This window comes from Arvicola amphibius, chromosome 6, assembly GCF_903992535.2.
Source record: "Arvicola amphibius chromosome 6, mArvAmp1.2, whole genome shotgun sequence".
Classification (NCBI taxonomy): domain Eukaryota; kingdom Metazoa; phylum Chordata; class Mammalia; order Rodentia; family Cricetidae; genus Arvicola; species Arvicola amphibius.
The window spans coordinates 16,542,799-16,564,118 of record NC_052052.2 but is presented as its reverse complement, the minus strand read 5'-3'; the positions used below and the strand labels follow the sequence as shown (position 1 = coordinate 16,564,118).

Genomic DNA, 21,320 nt, shown 5'->3' with positions numbered 1-21,320 from the left:
TAATTCCTTACAAGTTTCCCTTGAAAATGAGAGAGAGAGAGAGAGAGAGAGAGAGAGAGAGAGAGAGAGAGAGAGAGAGAGAGAGAGAGAGAGAGAGAGAGATTGTCCTTCAGGGATTTATGATGACCTCGGAGCTGTGGGTTCGAACCAGTGTTGGGCAGAGGGCAGGGGAGCTCAAAGATCTTGTGCGCCGCCAGAAAAGGCAAATCTTAAAGTTAATGGTTTTAAGTGATTTTTTTTTTTTTCAAATCTCTGCTGGCTCACGAGGACCGCCTCTCCTCAGTATCAGCGCTTCCTCATTCTTCGCGTCCGCGGCTCAGCGGTCCTCGGCGTCAGACCAGCCGGAGGAAGCCTGTTAGCAATTTAAACTCGCTGTGAACGCCCAGAGTCGGAGAGGCGGTGCTCAGAGAGGGCGGGGTGGAGCCTGGAGGACTATTTTGAATAAAGGGGCGTAGCGTAGAGTCGACTCTATAAGAGCGGGCTGCGGCAGGCCTGCGCCGACTGTTTGCTTCTTTAGTGGTCTTTCCCTCACCTCTAGCTTCACTCTCTAACATGAAGGCGCTGAGCCCGGTGCGCGGCTGCTACGAAGCAGTGTGCTGTCTGTCGGAACGCAGCCTGGCCATCGCTCGGGGCCGCGGCAAGAGCCCGGCGGCCGAGGAGCCACTTAGTCTCCTGGACGACATGAACCACTGCTACTCGCGCCTGCGGGAACTAGTGCCGGGAGTCCCGAGAGGCACTCAGCTTAGCCAGGTGGAAATCCTGCAGCGTGTCATAGACTACATCCTCGACCTGCAGGTGGTCCTGGCAGAGCCGGCGCCTGGACCCCCGGACGGTCCGCATCTCCCGATCCAGGTGCGCGGGGAACCAGGCGGGGCTGAGCTGATCATGCGGGCTGGGATGCTGCGGGTCTCTCACCGAGTCCCCGAATGACTTGGCTAACTCGCTTCTTATCCTCCTTTCACAGACAGCTGAGCTTACTCCGGAACTTGTGATCTCCAACGACAAGAGGAGCTTTTGCCACTGACCTGGCGGTCCTGGCACCTCCCGGTAAGTTTTCTTCTGACGCGGACAAGAGAGAGGCTTGTTTGGAAAGTCCTGGGGTTGACAGAACATTGCAAGGTTTAGGGTTTCCTCCGTTTAGGGAAATCTAAGCCAGAGAGACAAGACGCTTATCCGTGGTCACTTAGAATAAACGACAGTACCAATGTCAATATCACGTGCATTCCTAAAGCACGCTGCCTCTGCTCATCCAGGGTGGCCAAAGCCTTGGGCAAGTGGGCGCGCGGATCGCACCGAATAGTCTTTCAGTAAAGGAAGCCCCTTTTCCATTAGTGTCATTTCCAAGCGGGAGGGGGAGTGGTGGCTCCGCCTGTGGTCCTTTGGCGCCAACTGGGTGGAGGCTGTGTGGGGTGCAGAGTTATCAGCTGGAGGTAGAGACCGAGTTTCCTCCCTGGCGCCGGCCAGTCTGCGGCGGCCTCCGCCTGGGCGCGCTCGGCGGAAACTGACGGCTCCCTCACTCTTCTCTTCTCCCCCGCCCAGAACGCAGGTGCTGGCGCCCGTTCCTCTTGGGACCCTGGGACTCTGGGACCCTCTCTCCGGCCGGAAGCCCGAGGGCATGGATGAGCCTCGATCTTGCCCAGCCCTCATCACTTCCCCTAAACCCCTGCCTCGAGGTTGGACCGGGAGCCCGAGAGCGAAGGACTGAACTTGGGTGGCCCGAAGAGCTAGCGCTGGTCAGCAGCTGGACAACGTCATCCCTGTCCCCTCCCTGACTCCCAAGTCTTAAAAGACTCCTGCTTGCTGGTCTGGCTTCCGAGAATGGGGGTGTCGAGAACGGGGGCGAGTGGCTGCCCTGCACACTGCCAAGGCAGCATAAGAGCTGGTTTTCTGATCTCCTTGGAGAACGGCTCTGCTGCCCTGATTATGAACTCTATAATAGAGTATATAGCTTTTGTACCTTTTTTACAGGAAGGTGACTTTCTGTAATCATGTGATGTATATTAAACTTTTTATAAAAGTTAACATTTTGCATAATAAACCATTTTTAAACACTTTGTGTATGACATCATGCGCCGTCTGCCCATTTCTTAAATCTTGCCTGGCTGTCTTGAGGAAATAGCTTGGATCTTGGGAGGAACAAGTCTGCATACCCTCTTAGGGTTGATTGAATTTAACAGCTGAAGATGAAGGATATTGTGGGGTGGATATTTGAAATGGCTAAGGATGGGAATCCCCAAATCCATTGGGGGTTGAGAGCAAGGATCTGCAATCCTACCCTGCTACAAGCTACCCAGCAAATTTGAGGCTGAGTTTTTCTTACAAATTATTGGTGATAGCTTCCTGGCTCCTGGTAAGGGTGGTCCCATTTCAGAGGTGAACAACTGACTGGCGGGCCTGGTCTCATTTCCCTCCTGCTTGCTGGTCTGGCTTCCTCCTAGACTTCCAAACTTAAGGGTTGCTGGGTATAGAGGCACACAGCACACCTTTTAATTCTAGTACTTGAGAGGCACTGGCAGGCATTTCTCTGCATCTGTGGTCAGCCTACCTAGGTACTGAGTTCTAGGACAGCCAGAGCTACATAGTGAAGACCAAGCCGAAACCGGGGTCTCCTCAAATCTGCAGCCCACTTGAGCTCAGGAATGCAGGATAGCTGTGAAGCGAAGCTGCAAGTTCCGTTAACGCTCAGTAAACTTTGACCTGGGAAGTTGGGAAGACTGACTAGGATTTGGGTGGGCATGACTAGGACCTTAGAATGGCCATTTTATGGGGTCAGACCTGGGAGTGGGAAAAGAGATAAGACATCAACCCATGACCCATCTATCTACACCCATCATTGCCCTTCCCCAGGTGGGATCCACCAGGCTCTTGGCCCCACTGAATTCCTGTTTATATGATCCCATCTGTGTGTTGGGCCTTGGCATGAGTTACTTCTATTTCATAACAAGCAGGGCATGTCATTACCCTTTGTGCCTTAACCCTAGTAAGTTTTTTGGGGTGAACCAGGGTCAAGGGGGGGGGTGCAACCTCTGCCTTGGCCAACCATCCTGCAGTCTGATAGTCTGATAAATAGTTTTAACCTGTTCTGGATCCCGGTTTCCTCTGATGAGTTGATAAGAGCATCCTTAAGAAAGCACACATGATTTTTCTGCAGAGTAATGGCAGACCTCCCACCTTCTGGAGGTTCTCAGCTCCCATGTGAGAAACCCTTGCCCCAAATAAACTTAGGACTTTCTCTGGTCACATCCACCTTGGAGCGTGCATTAGGGTGTGATAAGGTCTCTGGATACAGATGAGCATCCCAGTGAGGAAAAGCTGTAGGCTCCTGTCCCATGTGACCTGGAGCAAGCCACTTCTTTCTGAGCCCAGCTGCCTTGCTAGGACCAAAGATAATGATGGGAAAGTTCTTTGAAATGCATCACACACCTACGAGGCATTATTAAGCTAATTCCAAGGAAATTGCTTGTCAAGACTCCCAGGGCTGAGCAGTTCAGGTGGCCAGGACAAAAGCTTAGACCATCCCGCCAATCCATTAGTCATTAGAGAGTGAAAGCAATTTAGCCCTAGGTCAGAAACCTCTGGGATAGTCTGCTGTTGCAGTCATTAAGGGGAGTGCCTACCAGGTGCGCTGAGTCCATTCCGTCTTAATCTTTTTTTCTAATCAGCAAGGTGGGTCTCTTGAATAGGTTTATCAAGGTCACAGCGTGGAAGTGGGAGGAGGTATTTAAGAAGGTCAGCTTCCTCCAGTTTCAAAGCCCGCTTTCTCACCTCTACTTCAGACTTCTCTTTTCCCTTCAACTCCATGAATGGGGAACAAATTTGGAGCCCAGTAAGAGCTTGTTGGAAAAGCAACAACCAACAAAACATGAGGGTTTACCCCAGTTCTGTAGGAAATAGGATGATGGTAGTATCTCCCTTTTTCTCCAAAAAGACCACACATAAAATATCTCCCTGGCTCCTTGAGCTATATATACATTGAGGGTCTTGAGCTGATTGATCTCTTAGCTCTGAAGCACAAACATTTGGGCTGAATATATATATATATATGTATATATATATATATATATATATATATATATATATAAAATATATGAAAATTAGCTCGTGGCCACACAGTTCCTAAGTGACAAAGCAGGGATTCAAACTCATATCCTTGACACTTGGTGGCCTTCCAAAAAGGCAGTTCACCTGACTACACAGCGTGGGACACTCTTCAATTTTGTCTTCCGAATCTTTACAGCTGTCCCTGGCCGTCACTCTTCCCCCAGGCTCCCTCGATTACACCTTTAAAACTTCTGTGGAGCGCATTACCATAAGACTGCCCCCACCCACCCACCCCATAGCCGGCCTCCAGGCAAGAAGAAGCGGCTCCCCGGCGCCTGGGCAGGGCAGAGAGTCTCGGCCCACGTGGCCCTGGGCCTGGGAGGGCGGAGCTCCAGGCTCCGCCCCTAGCTTGGTCCCACCCCCGGCCGGGCGCCCGCGCTCTCCCGCCCCCCCGCGGGCCCTGGGGGCCACTCGCAGGTGTTCGCTGGCGCCCGGATGTCTGAGCTCTGGCTCCACTCTGGCTCCGGCTCCCTCCGCAGCCTGCGGGCGGGGCTCGTAGCCCATCCGGAGCCTCGCGGCGCCCCCGCCGCTTCTGCCAGCAGCGCGGCCTGCAGCTCCCAACCTCCCGGCCTGGGTGAGCCCCCCCCTACCCGGCCGAGTCGCTGACCCCACTGCTCTCGCTCTGCCCCCACCGGCGCTCGGGCCGCTGCAGCCTAGCGGCGCCCCCACCCCGCTTCCTGACTCAGCCCGGCGGCCGCCTGCCTCGCACCCTGCTCTTTCCTTCCTTCATTCTTTCAGGCAACGCGCATTCCTCGGGTGCCTGCGACGTGCCCTGCACAAGGCCTCGCCGACCTTCCGAGAGTGGCCTCGAGCCACCAGGCTTCCCTGCCCTCCCTTCCCACCCCGCCCGAAGCTGGCGGTGACGCCCTACTTTAGAGTTCTCTGATTATTCTCCCTCCAGTACTTCAGTCCGAGGCAAGGCTAGGAGGTTGCTGTGTAATTATGATGGGGTCCGTCTGCAAGCCCCTTGATGGACCGGTCAGAGCATGGCCCAAACTGGGGTTCCAAGCAGCTTTGGTAATAGTTTGTCGCCTGGCCTCATGGACTAGATGTGGGGTCAGGATAAGGAGACTTAGAGACCAAGGTTTGGTGGTTGCCTTTGACAAGCTATGTAAGGAGGGACAGCTTTCTGTAAGCCCCTCCCCAGCTCACACATTCCTCCCCGGTGGGGGCCTCACCATCATCTTAGCCTTCCTGCTTGGAGACACCCACTTTCCACCAGCACTCCGCTCTTCTGAGCCAAATGTCATAGGCAGAAGCCTCCTTGGGCCTGAAGCCCTGTTGTGAATAGAAACCCATGATGGCCAGGGTAGGGAAGGGCAGCACCCAAGAACCAAATGTGTTTAGCAGAGAGCTGTTGTTCCTCCCAGTACCTTTTCCCATTTGTTCACTGATCCCGTCAGGGATGGGAGGACCCTCAGGCCTCACACATGTGGCCTGTTCAGAGACATCCAGCAAGCTAGTAGTCAAGACAAGACTAGTAAGTAGGATGTATGGCATGTGCTTGTACTCAGGACTTTGAGGCAGGAGGATCCTGAGTTTGAGGCCAGCCTAGGATACATAGCAAGAACTAGTCTTAACACTGGATAAGGGGCTGCAGAGATGGCTCAGAGGTTAAGAGCACCCGTGGCTCTTCCAGAGGACCCACATCAGTTCCAGGGCCTCCAATGCCTACCTCTGGTCTCCATGCGTGTGGCATACACACACCAATAAAAACAATGAAAATAATCTCTTAAAAAAAAAATGGGTGGATCTGGTGGTGGCGGCAAATATCTATAATCCTAGCATGCAGGAGGCAGAGGCAGGGGAATCTATGAGGCCAGGGTGGTCGGTCTGCAGCGCAAATTCTGGGACTGCATAGAGAAACCCTGTCTTCAAAAAGTAAATGAATGGATGGACAGAGCCAGGTGTGGTGGTAAATACCTGTCTGTATGCAATCTCTATACTTGGAAGGTAGAGGCAGAAAGATCAGGAATTCAAAGGTGATCTTCCACTACATTGAAAATTGGAGGCCAACATTGGAGCACTGGACTGAGCTCCCAAGGTCCTGATGAGGAGCAGAAGGAGCGAGAACATGAGGGAGAAAGTCAGGAACGAGAGGGGTGCGTTCACTCATGGAGACGGTGGGACAGAACTAATGGGAGATCACCAACTCCAGTTGGAATGGGACTGATGGATCATGCGACCAAACCCGTCTCTCTGAATGTGGCCAACAGCGGGGGCTGACTGAGAAGCAAAGGACAATGGCTCTGGGCTCTGATTCTTCTGCATGGACAGGCTCTGTGGGAGCCTTCTCAGCTTGGTCGATCACCTTCCTGGACCTGGGGGGAGTTGGGAGGACCTTGGTCTTAGCATAGAGTGGGGAACCCTGATGGCTCCTTGGCCTTGAGAGGGAGGGAGGGGAGGTATGGGTGGAGGGGAGGGGAGGGAAGGGGGAGAAGGAAGGGAGGGAAGGGGTAGGAGGAGGGGAGGGAGGGGGAGGAGGAGGGAAGGAGATGGAAATTTTTAAATATAAAAAAAATAAACCATGAGAAAAAAAAACAAAAAAAATAAAAAAAAATAAACACAAAAAAAAAAAAAAAAAAAGAAAATTGGAGGCCAGAGTCAGCAGGTTAATGTAGCTAGCTGCCAAGCCTGATGACCTGAGTTCAAGCCCCAGAGCCTACATAGTGGAGAGAAGGGACTTCCACAAGTTGTCCGTACATGCATACTGCAGCATGCATGTGCACCTCCTCCCATACACACACACACACACACACACACACATAAGAAATTTTATGAAGTCGGAGGCCAATCTGAGCAGCATTAGACTCCATCTCAAAATGCTAGGGAAGAACAGCGGATAAACAAACAGAAAAACTGAAATATCTAAATGTAAAAGACAAAGTTTGAGCCTAAACCTCCTGGATTCCCACTGCATTCTCTCTTCACCCAATGAGCTCTCCCGAAGCCAGCAGGGGTATTATTCCCGCTTTGGGGACGGGGTAGGCTGGAGTCTTGCCAATCCTCAGACCTCACTCACTGCTCTTACACAGAGACTTCTGGAAAGCACAGCCCTACCCAGAGGCTCTGAAAAAGGGCAGTTGGGATGGCGCCTCCCGGAAGCCTTGTCTCTTGTCCCTGCCCAGCCCCTTCCCTGCCACTGTTGCCAGGAACAAATGGAGGAAGGGTGACCAAGTAGGAGCTGAAAGCCGGGAGGGAGAGAAGGCTCTGAGAACTGCTGGGGCAGCTTAACTGGGTTCCTAGAGACACATACGGAACCCATTACCCTACATCAAGGTGGTCGCTGGCCAGCTGGCAGTGGATGAGTTTGGGGCGAAAAGCGTGTGTTCTATGGCAGGAGGTGCTTAAGGCCCAGCTGACTCCCCAGGATGCATCTCCCACTCCATGACCCCGGCTCCCGCTAAGGCTTGTGTAGTTTTCAGTCTCTGTGATTTCTAGCATCTGAACAGTTTTGAGATAAAGGCCCCTGTACCCTGTTCCAATCCCCTCTAAGTTATTCAGGAGACTCAAGGGCCACCAATACAGACAACTGCATTCTCCCCAACTTGTCCCCCATTCTCACTGGGGCCAAAGGTCCTGTAGATCCGGCCAGTGGGTCCAGATGTGTGACAAACTGCATTCATGATCTCTTGGTTTTCTCCCAGGACTTATCCTGGTGGGGGGTCCTACAACCTGTCAATCACCCCTTGCACTGCAGATCCATCTGCATAGACAAGAGCAGCAAGATCTTGTTCCCAGGAGGTCTTTAGAAATGTGCAGCCCCTACAGGCAACACGGTCTGGAAGGGAGGGGTGTCTTCTCTCTCAGTCCTGTGACCCTAAGCTGTTAGGGGTCTTAACATAAGCTAAGGTAGAGTGACCAGTGTGTTTGCCATCTGCCATGTTAGGAACTTTTGCACAGCTTGGGGCCATAGCTGAGCACAGCGTGTTAGGTCCTGAACCCCATTCCTGGTATCTTCAAGCAAAGGGAAAAGAATGCTTTACTTAAGTTGAGACAGGAAGGCAGCTCAGTTAGGAAGGAGCCTGAATTGCAGGCATGAGGGCCTGAGAAGGCTGTGTGCAGGAGCATGTCTGTAATCGGTGCTGGGGAGGGAGACAGGAGGATCCTGGGAGTTACCGGCAAGTCATTCTTCCTGAGTCAGTGAGAAACCCTGTCTCAGCATACACGGAGAAGAACAATCGAAGACGCCGGACATTGGCCCTGTGCACACCTGGGCAAGCACACACAGACAGAAACCCCTAAGAGCGTATACCAGCCCCACACAGCCTACAACGGCTTCAGTGGCAGCAGCTCTCCTGGAGCTGGTTTTGCTTGTGTGGGTCTGGGAAGCAGACACAGCTGACGGGAACCCAGGCTTTGACATTCATCAGCTCTGCCAACACAGGTAAGCCGTTTATCCTCCCGAGCCTCACAGGATTGACATGATGATTACATTTGATGACACGTGTAAAGCTCCTGGCACTTGCTTGGCCCTGGGTGACCCCCACCGGGGAGTCTGCTAGGCGCAGTGTCACATTCCCAGGTTCTTGGCAGCACACGGCAGCGGCACCTCAGGACCACCTACCCCGTGTTTGTGTTCTTCACAGCCCATCCAGGACGGCACGCTGGTACTTAAGGAATGAGCCGTGCAGGGAAGCCGGCTGGATTCTGCTCCTCGGCTCCTTGGCTCCTCGGCTCCTCGGCTCCTCGGCTCCTCGGCAGTGCCAGCACGGACAAACCTCTTAACCTCTCTGTGTCTGCGGTTCCTCTCTGCCATCCTGCAAGAAGAAACTGAGTCCCAGGGTGGAGAAGTGACTTACACAAGGTCATGTGGAAAAGAAGTACTCACAGACCCGGAAATAAAAAGCCAGACTTCTGACTCTTGCCGAGCACTTGGGAGGCAGAGGCAGGTGGATCTCAGTGAGTTCGAGATCAGCCTGGTCGACAAAGTGAGTTCCAGGACAGGCTCCAAAGCTACATGGAGAAACCTTGTCTTCGGGCGGTAGTGGCGCACGCCTTTAATCCCAGCACTTGGAGGCAGACACAGGCAGATCTCTGTGAGTTCGAGGTCAGCCTGGTCTACAAGAGCTAGTCCCAGGACAGGCTCCAAGCTGCAGAGAAACCCTGTCTCGAGAAAAACAAAAACAAAAGCAAACAAACAAAAAAGAAACCTTGTCTTAAAAAAAAAAAAGCCCAACTTGGGGGCTGGAGAGATGGCTCAGAGGTTAAGAGCACTGGCTGCTCTTCTAGAGGTCCTGAGTTCAATTCCCGGCAACCATATAGTGGCTCACAACCATCTGTAATGAGATCTGGTGCCCTCTTCTGGCCTGCAGACATATAAGCAGGCAGAACACTATGCACATAATAAATAAGTAAATCTTTAAAAAAAACCACTTATTTATTATGTATACAACAGTCTGTCTGTGTGTATGCCTGCAGGCCAGAGGAGGGCACTAGACCTCATTACAGATGGTTGTGAGCCACCATGTGGTTGCTGGGAATTGAACTCAGGACCGCTGGAAGAGCAGGCAATGCTCTTAACCTCTGAGCCATCTCTCCAGCCCCATAAATAAGTAAAGCTTACAAAAAAAATTCACAAAAACAGAATAAAATATAATAAAAAAAAAGCCCAGGGCGGTGGTGGCACAGGCCTTTAATCCCAGCACTTGGGAGGCCTCAGAGGCCGGCCAGTGTCTGTGAGTTCGAGGCCAGCCTGGTCTACAAGAGTTAGTTCCAGAACAGGCCCCCAAACTACAGAGAAACCCTGTCTCGAAAAACAAAACCAACCAAACAAAAAAAAATACATCACAAAAAGCCCAACTCTAGGGGTCATGCAGTGGTAGCATGCATGGTCGCATGGTCTAGGTGACTGTTCTCTGTGGACAGCCATTACCTATCAAGCCAAAGGGAGGCCAGGAGAGGCCACTTGTCCCTCCTCTCTGTCTTGCTCTCCCCTCCCTCCCCTCCTTTCCTTTTTTCCTTTTAGGCTGCTGTTTAAGGCCTTTTTAAAAAATATTTATTTATTTATTTATTTATTTATTTATTTATTTATTATGTGTACAATATTCTGTCTACATGTATGTCTGCGGGCCAGAAGAGGGCACCAGATCTCATTACAGATGGTTGTAAGCCACCATGTGGTTGCTGGGAATTGAACTCAGGACCTTTGGAAAAGCAAGCGGTGCTCTTAACCACTGAGCCATCTCTCTAGCCCCTGTTCAAGGCCTTTGACCTTGAACTTTTGCTTTTGCTTTTTGAGACAAGGTTTCTCTGTGTAGCCCTGGCTGTCCTGGAACTCATTCTATAGACCAGGCTTGCCCTCGAACTCACAGAGATCTGCCTGTCTCTGCCTCCTAGTGTCAGAATTAAACTTGAGCTTTTTTTAAAAAGGCCTGTTTATTTTTACTTTTTGTGTATGACTGTTTTGCCACATGTAAGTCTGCACAACACATGCATGCAGTGTCTGAGGCGGCCAGAAGAGGGCGTCGGAGCCCCTGAAATGGGAATTACAGCTGGTTTTCAGCTGCCCCATGGGTACTGGAAATCCAACCTGAGTCCTCTGGAAGAGCCGAACCATCTTTGTGGCCTGACCTTGAACTTTTGACCCTCCTGCCTCTACCTCCTAAATGCTGGAATCACACACATGTACCATCAACCCAGCTTTAATTTCATAATTTATTATTATTATCAAAATCTTGTGTGTGTTTGGGCACTTATAGGCCACAGCCTGTGGAGGGACATCAGAGGACAACTTGCAGAAGTCAGTTCTCTTCCACCAAGTGAATCCTAAGGATTGAGTTCAGGCGTTGGTCTTGGTGGCAGGCACTGAGCCATCTTACTGCCCAGTGCCTGGTGTACAATGTTGGGTGTTGTTAGGCAAGCGCTCTACCAACTGTTCCTTCTGTCTCTGCTTTAAATGATCACCCTCATACACGATTCTGGTAAAATATCCATCCGTTTGAACAAGTGATGGCTAATACAGATATTCTAATAGTCGCCTATTACACGCCGGTGAGTTGCAGGCTTTCCCACTCGCTGGCTGTGTGGATTTGGACATATGACTTCACTGTTTCTGGCCCCAGCATCTACAGCTATGTAATGGGAGTGACAGTCGTTTCTCCCAGGGACAGATTTGAGAATCAGCATGTGGTACCCTCCCTCCACGTAGCTGTCCCTCGTCATCTCGGTGTGCCCTGAGAAGTCACTGTTCTCGCACATTCTGCAGCCATCTGTCTGCGTCTTCCTGTAAAAATGTGGCATCTCTTTTCTATTTTGTTCTTTAAGTTGAATTGACAGCTCAGGAAGATGTACCAGATTTTTATCACATGGTTTTGTGAGGCCAGGCACCACGCCAGCTTCACCCAGCCACACATGTGCCTAGATGAGCACACAAGCCTGCGGACACACGCTCTGAGAAGCCTGAGCAACCACGGCTCCTTTCCAAAAGGGCTGGGAAGGGGCTACAAGGAGCTGGAGGCTGCTCTCCACTCTTTCCAGCAGGCTCTGAGGGAGACAAGGCTGCCACCAGCCCTGGCTCTGTCCCCCTCTTGTCCTGCAACTCTGCAGAGATCATCACCTCCCTCAGACTCAGCTTTCTCGTCTCTCCTGTGAAAGGGGGTCCAGCATCTCTACATTTTGGGGTTCTTTTGTGTAGTGTTGGGAATTGAACCCACAGCCTCGTGCATGCTAAGCAAGTGTTCTTCCACTGAGCCACACATCTCCAGTCCTTTCCAGGTTCGTGCAAAGTCTCCTGAAACTGTAGAAGGTTCCTGAAAGAGAGTTACTGCCAAGTGTCCAGCAATAAGAGTTCTTAGACACCCAGCTTGTTTTCAGCTGAGTAAAAATCATTTTAAGGAAATGAACTAAAGTCTTTGTGCCTTACATAAATAGATTTACTCATTACCTTTTAACATCCCAGTTAAGCCAATGAAAGTCTTTTCCCATAAACTTATTTTATTTCATCTTCAAATATGAATAAGAGATTAAATATGTCTGGACAAGAGAATGAAGAGTGAAGACACTGAGATTGGGTTTTTACTCTAACATGGGACAGAAAAGAGAAGGACCATTCTCCTGAGGGTTGTGTGTGTGTGTTTCTTTAAATATAACTTTACGTATTTGTTGTTGTTGTTGTTGTTTATGGTACTGGGAATTGAACCCAGGGACTCTGGTGTGCTTGCAAACCCTCTCCCTCCAGGCTATTACCCTAGTGCCCCCCCCCCCCAGTAATTCTGAACCCAGGCACAGCTGTGCAATCCTGCAATCCTATCACCCAGGGGTTGTAGGCAGGAAGATCAGTAAAAAGTTTAGCCTGAGCTATGTAGCAAGAATCTGTCTCAACCAACCAGGGCAAAGCAAAACCAAGATTATTTTGAGAACTCACTGAGGTGGTGTATGTAAAGATGTGGGATAAGCCAGAACTCTCTCTCTCTCTCTCTCTCTCTCTCTCTCTCTCTCTCTCTCTCTCTCTCTCCCCTCTCTCTCTCCCTTCCCCCCCCCCTCTCTCTCTCTCTCTCTCACACACACACACACACACACACACACACACACACACACACACGTCGACATTCTCAGAAACAGGACATGGTTGCTTACCCTTGGGCCTCAGCGTTGGTGGTGCAGTGATAAACTCAATAACACTAATAGTGGCAACATTCGTTGTTGAACACTTGGTTGTACAGGATCTGTGCTACACACACGTTGGGCGTGGCAACATGGTTCTGTCATCAATGTGCCTGCTGTGCCAGCCTGATGACCTGAGTTGGCGTCCTAGAGCCCACAATGAAAGAACAGAAAGGAAAAAAGCTGGGCGGTGGTAGCGCACGCCTTCAAACCAGCACTTGGGAGGCAGAGGCAGGCGGATCTCTGTGAGTTCGAGGTCAGCCTGGTCTACAAGAGCTAGTTCCAGGACAGGCTCCAAAGCTACAGAGAAACCCTGTCTCGAAAAACAAAACACAAAACAAAACAAAAACACAAGAACAGAAAGGCCCCCTGAAATCTGTCTTCTGCCCTTCATGTGCATTGTCACAACAGCGCACAAATTTATATTCAGAAACTAAGGATGCACAGTGAACTTTGAGAGCATTTTCTTGAAAGTCTTTTATCTTTAAATGGAAAGCATTTAAATTTTCTTGGTTGATTCCATATCTAAAACATTTTTGTGTCGTTTTGTTGTTGTTTTGGTTTGGTTTTTGAGACAGGGTTTCTCTGTGTAACAATCCTGGCTATGGAACTCGCTTTGTAGACCAGGCTGGCCTCCTGCCTTCTTCCACCTCCCAGGTGCTAGGATTACAGGTGTGCACAGCCACCACCGCAGGGTGCTTTTGTTACTCTCAGAAGGGCTCTCACTCTAGTCTAAGCTGGCCTGGAATTTACGTGGCCAGTTTCGCCTCCTCCTCAGCAATCTTTCTGTTTTGACTCAGTTGCTGGGATTAGAGGTCTGAGCCATCACCATGTAACACTTTCTGCAGTGTTGGTTTGGTTGTTTTTTTTTTTATCTTGTTTTGTTTTTAGAGGATCATGTAGCCTAGGCTATCCTTGAATTTAACACGTAGTCAAGGATGACCATGAACTTCTAATCCTCCTGCCTGTATCTCTGGAGTGCTGGGATCACGTGGTTATAACACCACAGGGTTACGAAGGGCTGGGATCAAGCCTAGGGCTTCATTCATGCTCCCTGAACACTGAAGCTCCATTTGTATCACGTTGGTTTTATATATATATATATATATATAGTTATTTATTTTTATTTTATGTGCATTGGTGTTTTCCCTGCATGTGTGTCTGTATGAGGGTGTCAGATCATGGAGTTACAGACAGTTGTGAGCTGTCATATGGGTGCTGGGAATTGAACCCCGGTCCTCTGGAAGAGCAGCCAGTGCTTTTAGTCACTGAGCCATCTCTCCAGCCCCTGTATTGTTTTTTTATTTTTATTTTTTGGTTTTTCGAGACAGGGTTTCTCTGTAGCTTTAGAGCCTGTCCTGGAGCTAGCTCTTGTAGACCAGGCTGGTCTCGAACTCACAGAGATCCGCCTGCCTCTGCCTCCCGAGTGCTGGGATTAAAGGCGTGTGCCACTGTATTGTTTTTTTAAATACAAAAAAAATCTGTTCTACTTTTTCTTTGTGTGTTTTTCACATGCAGATGAGGTCATTTTAATTCTGATCCTTATGCATCTGGGGCCAAATCAGCTGGAGACCAGCACGGCGGTGCCAGGTTGGCCGTGTGGTAGGAGCGGTGCTTGCCCAGCTCGTAGACAGCACCCCACGGACATATCTCTGCATCCTTATTATACGTGGATTAATGATCAACTGGCCTCATATAATGGACTCCCTGGAATGGGACATAGTGATAATAGCTCCCCCACTCCTTCCTTCCCTCCTCTCTCATGCACACACTGTCTGTTGCACAGGGCAGAGTGACCCTCTGAGATCTGGTCAGCTAGGGACAAAGCCCTTTGAATTGCTCTTCTCCCTCACACAGCACTGCAGCTCCTTCTGCAACGCTTCCCCCATTCTGAGACCCTCAGCCTGCTGCTCAAGCCCCACCCTCTTCAGAAAAAGGTCCCGGAGCTTCCATGTCACTGAAGGCTTGATTACTATGAGCGTCCTGTGGTGCCCTGACCATGTGTTGCATCTTCCAATGCCGTGTAAAGCTCATTAGTACCAAGCAGGAGAGAGATGGAGACAGAAGCCTGGAGAGATCACTCAGTGGTCAAGAGTGCCATTACCGCTCATGGAGAGGACCTGAGTTCAGTTCCCAGTACTCACAGGAAATTGACAGCTGCCTGTACCTCAACAGTCAACCTCTGGCCTCTGTTGGGTACACATAGACACATTCACATGATTTAAAACAATTACATACACACACACACACACACACACACACACACACACACAAAGAGATCAGGGCGTGGCGACACTCGCCTTTAGTCCCAGCACTCAGGAAGCACAGGAGGATGGGTGTCTGTGAGTGTGAACCCAGTCTGGTCTACATAGTGAGTTTCAGGCCAGCCAGGATACACAGTGATACCCTGTTGAGGACGGAGGAGAAGAAGAAATAAAAAAAACAAACAAGCAAATAGACCAGACTTGGACTGGCAGGATGGCTCATTTGGAAAGGCACCTGCTGGGCAAGCATGAAGCCCCAAGTTCAATCCCCAGCACCCAGGTAAGGCCAGGGCAGCACCCTTGTCCTCTCACTGGGCTCACTGGGGATCCCTGGAGCTTGGTGGCCACCGGTAGCTGGACAGAGTCAGTGAACTCGAGGTTCAATGAGAGACTCACGTTCAAAAACACAGTGTGTGTGGGTGGAGAGACGCTCAGTGCTTTAGAGTCCTTGCTGTGCTTGCCGAGGACCTGAGTTCTGTTTCTAGGGCCTTGATGTCAGCTCTTAACTCTTCCAGGGACCCCACGTTCTCTTCTGACCTCTACAGGCGTAAGTTTCATGCTATGCACATACATTTATAAAGACAGAACACTCACATATCAAATACAACTTAAAAATCTAAAACTAAAAAAAAAAAAAAAATTGATGGTGACTGAGAAAAACACTCATTGTCAACCACTGACCTCTACACACACACACACACACACACACACACACACACACACACACACGAGAGAGAGAGAGAGAGAGAGAGAGAGAGAGAGAGAGAGAGAGAGAGAGAGAGAGAGAGAGAGAGAGAGAGAGAGAGAGATATTAGCTGGGGGGGGGTACATGCCTGCGTTTAATCCTAGCACTTAGGAGGCAGAGATCTCTGAGTTCGAGGCCAGCCTGGTCTACAGAGTGACTTCCAGGACAGCTAGAACTGCACAGAAATCCTGCCTCAAATAACATTATTGCCATTATTTTGTTGCTGGATATCAAAGTAAGACCTGGGGCTTGGGGCTGGAGAAATGGTTCAGAGGTTAAGAACCCTGGCTGCTCTTCCAAAGATACTGAGTTCAATTTCCAGAAATCACTTGATGGCTTACAACCAACCATCTGTAGTGAGATCTGGTGCCTTCTTCTGGCCTGCAGGGATACATGGCAGACAGAGCACTGTATATATCACAAATCTTAAAACAAAACAAAAAAGCCTTGTACTTGCTAGGCACTCTGAAACTCAATTACACCTTCAACCTTCTAAGAATTTTTTTGTTTCCTTTTGTTTTGTTGAGGTAGGGTTTCTTTGTATAAAGGCCTGGCTGTCCTGGCACTCACTTTGTAGACCAGACTAGTCTCAAACTCACAGAGGTCCTCCTTCCTCTGTCTCCCAAGTGCTGGATTAAAGGCACGTGCCACCACCACCCGGCCAGAATTCTTTGTAAATCCATCATTGCATTTCATTCTTTAAGCCTTTCTAAGTCTGCAACCCATAGATGGGCACCTGAGGCCCATGTCCCGAGGCATGCCTCAATTTCTCTGAACTCATTCACCCTGAGGACCTTGTGTGTGGGCTTTTGGCCTGACATCTTCCTCAGCAATTTAATAAAACAGGTGTTGCCTTCATGTGTTGAGGGCGTTGAGACTCTGGTAGATGAAATAACTTGCCCAAGTCACACAGCTGGGAAGGGACAGTGGCCCGAGTGTGTCAAAGCTAGTCCCTCCAGCCTTTTATTTAGTGCCTGGAGGCCTCTGGGCTTTGTTGTTAGGGGGCCTCCATCCGGCACCCCAAAGCAAGGCTGACTACCAAGACTGCCCCCCTCATCCACCTCCCTCAGCCTCAGCATCTGGGGTCAGGGGGCTCATGCAGAGGGCACACAAGGGCATGCTGCAGCCATGATCTATACATACAGCCAAGCAACCCCCAAGGCCCATTGTCTACCCCAGAGACAATATAGATAAAGGACCCAGCCTAGTGGGCTGCTTGCATCAATCTGTAGCCATGGAAACCCCTAGGGAGACAATTCCAAAGCCCTCCTTGTCAACCCCCCCCCACACACACACCCTGCAGCTGTGTCCCAGCCCCCCAGCGGGAGGGGAACTGTTGGTAATTGCCGCCTCCCCAACCACTGCCACCTCCAAATGGGACACAGCTGGATCACCCTTAAACCCCCCTCCTCCAACAGAACTGATACTGCTAAAGGGTCCCTGGGCCTTAAGCTCTTAACCTGGCAGGTCAGTTTAAGGTTCTACAGCGGTGCGAAATGCCCTTGATACCAGGGTCAAACAAGGGAGAAAGAGTTCAATAGAATCCGCCACCGTAGAAACAGTGACAGCGCAGATTTTCGGCGTGTGACTGCCCTCTTGTGGCCAGTTGCTGCAACTGTCAGCTGCCGCTCGGGAGGCGAGAACTATCTTCCTGGGTCTGTAACTACTGTGTTTCAGATGCTAGCGCCTATTCTAATCGTCATCCTGTTGGGTGGGAGTTCCTATCCTACTTAGGAATGCTTAAGCCGAGGCTTCCAGAGAACATCACGAGGTAAAAAAGCCGGCTGTTAGGAAGGCTAACCTAGGCAGCATTAACTCAAATACCTGCCATCATCTGCCTCAAGGCCTTGGGAAAATGATCACACTCTGTTCAATTCTCTGCTCATTGCTGTTGCTATGACCAAAATAAATAACAACTTATGGAAGAAAGAGTTTATTCAGCTTACAACCCCAGGTTAGACTGTTACTTTGGGGAAGTCAAGGCAGGAACTTGAAGCATCATACCCACAGACAAGAGCAGAGAGAGAATAAATGCATGGTTCTTTGCTTGTTTGCCTTCAGTGAGATTTCTCTGCTTCTCTTAGACTACTGTGGACCCCCTGCCTAGGGAATGGTGCTGCCCACAGTAGGCTGGGTCTTTCTGCAATCATAACAGTCCCTGATAGACCTGCTCACGGCAACCTGATCTAGATAATCCTTCTTTAAAAAATAGATATTATGGGGGCTGGAGAGATGGCTCAGAGGTTAAGAGCATTGCCTTCTATTCCAAAGGTCCTGAGTTCAATTCCCAGCAACCACATGGTGGCTCACAACCATCTGTAATGGGGTCTGGTGCCCTCTTCTGGCCTGCAGGCATACACACAGACAGAATATTGTATACATAATAAATAAATAAAGCCGGGCGGTGGTGGCGCACGCCTTTAATCCCAGCACTCGGGAGGCAGAGGCAGGCAGATCTCTGTGAGTTCGAGGCCAGCCTGGTCTACAAGAGCTAGGTCCAGGACAGGCTCTAAAAGAGCTGCAGAGAAACCCTGTCTCGAAAAACCAAAAAAAATAAGTAAATAAATAAATAAATATTTTAAAAATAGATATTATTTATTTATTATGTATACAGTGTTCTGCCTGCATGTTTGCCTGCTATCCAGAAGAGGGCACAGATTCCATTACAGATGGTTGTGAGCCATCATGTGGTTGCTGGGAATTGAACTCAGGACCTTCAGGCAGTGCTCTTAACCACTGAGCCACCTGTCCAGCCCTAGATAATCCCTCATTAATACCCTCTTCCCAAGTGACTGTGGGTTGAGTCAAGTTGGCACATAAGCTAGCCAGCATACCCTCTCAATCTGTTTCTCCATCTGGATTTTTTTAATAATTTATTTAATTTTATGCACATTGGTGTGACAGTGTTAGATTCCCCATCCAAACTGAGTTACAGACAGTTGTGAGCTGCTGAGAGTGTTTGAACCCAGGTTCTCTGGAAAGGCAGCCAGTGCTCTTAACCGCTGAGCCATCTCTCCAGCCGCCCCTGTTTCTCCATTTGTTATGGTGTTATAAGAATCAGGAAGATCACAGGTGGGTGCACCCGCAGGTACAGAGAGGAAAGATAGCATGGGTGTTTCTAAGCCTTCAGGAAACTGACCCGCCTGTACAGTGAGGACAGATAGCATTCTGGAGCATTTCATTGACTGTTTCCTGGCCTGGAGTCACGTGGCTGCTTTGATAACGGAGAGCTTCTGGGTGGGTCACAGGTAGAGCATCCCTTATCCAAAATGTTTGGGTCCAGATGTGTTTTGGATAGCACACACACGTAAGCATATTTGCATATGCGTGATGAGATATAGCATGCCCCTGGGACCCAAGTCTAAATATAAAGTCCATTGGTACAACAGGACTTACCTGTTAGGCAAGTGGTGTGTCCCTGAGCTGCCTCCCTTCCCCCAGCTCAAACCTTGGCCCTCTGCTTTGACTGCACCAGATCACATGGGGTCTGGGGTTGAATGACCCTTTCACGGTGTATTCACATCGGGTTTCCTGTATAGATATTTACGTTACGATTCATAACAGTAAAAAAAAAAAAGAATCACAGTTATGAAAGTAATTTTACAGCTGGGTGGGGGTCGCACCATGAGGAACTATATTAAAGGGTGCAGCTTTAGGAAGGTGAAGAACCACTGTGATCATGGTGATAGTGTCGGTGTCCAAAAGCTTTGCCCGGCATGCACGAGGTTCCCACTCCATCTCTCATACTGATTAGAAATAAGTTTCTGATTGGCTGGGTAAGGGGAAATGGCCACAGTGGGTGGAGGTCTACGAGAAGGAAGTGGGCTGGAGGAAAAAGCTATGCTTCTTTCTGGGGTGGGGGGGGGAGAACCAGGAGAAAGGGAACAACGCTTTTAGCCTCTGAGGTGACCTAGACCTCTCTGACCTCACAGCCCCCTGATAGGATTTCCCCAGACACAAAGTTCCAGAGACTGTGTCAGTGGCCTGAGACTGTTCCCAGGGAGTGGCTGAGAGACCTGTCAAGGATTTCACACACTTCTGATGGAGATTAAGCCTGTCAAGGGCTCTGGGCTGGACAAGGAGCACTTTTAATCCAACGGGGCAGGCGGAGAGTAAAAACAGTCGTGATTACCATGGAGTTGATGCTAGACTGAGATATTCATGGGATGGCAGGAACTGGGGTCATAGCATCTGAGGTTGGACACCAGCTGTCACCACCCAACACCAACAAGATTCCAAAGACCGACTGTCCTGGAACTCGCTCTGTAGACCAGGCTGACCTCAAATTCACGGAGATCCGCCTGCTTCTGCCTCCACCTCCAAGGGCTGGGATGAAGAATGTGCAACACTATGCCTGGTTTAAGACCAAAGAGCTCTGGTCTTGTTTTTCATCTTAACCCTTGATCTAAGCCCTGGTGAGCCCTTTACCTAAGACCAAGTGCTTCTGGGGTCCCAGGTCCGTTTTGGTTTTGTGGTGGAGAGCCAACACAAAGGTCTGCCGAGGCAAACGCTACATTCAACACCGTCCCAGGGCGCTGTGCGGCCAGGCTGCTGTAAATTACATGCTGCGCTCAGAGGCAGCAGCGTGCAGCTGCTTGCTTCATTACCAGCCTCCACCAAGTCACGTGGTCTCCTTTAAAAGACTCACCCTCTCCTGCTCTCTCTGTCTCCTAATCTCTCTGTCTGCCTGTCTCTCTCATGTCCCCACTCTGAGATGGTCTTTTGCTCTCCTCCCTCCCCCAGTAAACCTCTTGCCTTAGATCTCTTGTGTGGAGTGACCTCTTTGCAGGCCTGCCTAAGGTACCTTCCTGCCGTTACTTCTCAGCTTAGTCTGGATTCCTGACTTTGCTCCAAAATTTCACTTCTATTGGTCTGAAGCATTAAGGCACACTTTTTTTTTCTTTCTTTGTTAAATTGGGAGTTCTTTGAATCAGGAATGAATATAGAATGCATGACATTCTCAGTGACTTAACTGGTTAACAGAAAGGGAGGAGGCCTGGTGAAGCTCACCTGTAATCCCAGTATCCTAGTGCTCAGAGCAGGGGCTGGGGCTGAGCTTGAGGCCAGCCTGGACTTTACAGTGAAGCCTTATCCAAAAAGCAAGAAACGGAGGTTGGTGATGGACACCTGTAATTCCAGCACTCAGGAGGTGGAGGCAGAGGGATCAAGAGTTCACAGCTGTCCCTGGCTACAGAGAAAATGGCTACAGAGAAAATTGGAAGCCAGCATGGGCTACCTGAGTTCTTATCTCAAAGAGGGAGTGGGGGGGGGGGCAAGCAGGATGGTTTTCCCGGGCAGGAGCTGAAGAAAAACATTTAAGCAGAACACCTTGGGTCCTCCAGAAGCAGAGGGGTCAGGCAGTTGGGAGAAGCCTGTTGATCAGAACTCAAGGCCCAGGTGTGAAGAGACTGGAGATTAGAGGTGCTGAGGGTGGGTGGGGTGCTGCTTGCTGGATCTTAAGAAAGAGAAAGGCAGGGCGCCCTAGGGAATAGGTGGGGGAAGCTGCCCTAAATACCTCCAGTGTTTTTCTCTGTGTCTTCCTCTATGCTGGTCTTGAGCTATTGGCAATCCTCCTGCCTTATCCTCCCAAGTGCTGGGATTGTGGA

General features: G+C 50.1%; 1 protein-coding gene across 1 annotated transcript; it reads left to right on the top strand.

Annotated features, from left to right (window-relative positions):
• Positions 1-492: 492 nt before the first annotated feature.
• Id3 (inhibitor of DNA binding 3, HLH protein) lies at positions 493-2,051 on the top strand. Its single transcript, XM_038334240.2, has 3 exons — positions 493-852; positions 965-1,047; positions 1,540-2,051. Exons 1-2 carry the CDS (start codon positions 553-555, stop codon positions 1,022-1,024), a joined length of 360 nt encoding a protein of 119 aa, XP_038190168.1. The 5' UTR covers positions 493-552; the 3' UTR covers positions 1,025-1,047; positions 1,540-2,051.
• The last annotated feature ends 19,269 nt before the right edge of the window (positions 2,052-21,320 follow it).

Bases quoted from the DNA above. Each gene is read 5' to 3' on its own strand.
- Id3 (XM_038334240.2), top strand. From the start codon at position 553: ATGAAGGCGCTGAGCCCGGTGCGCGGCTGCTACGAAGCAGTGTGCTGT. The intron at 853-964 runs GTGCGCGGGGAA...CTCCTTTCACAG, and splicing joins GTCCGCATCTCCCGATCCAG to ACAGCTGAGCTTACTCCGGA.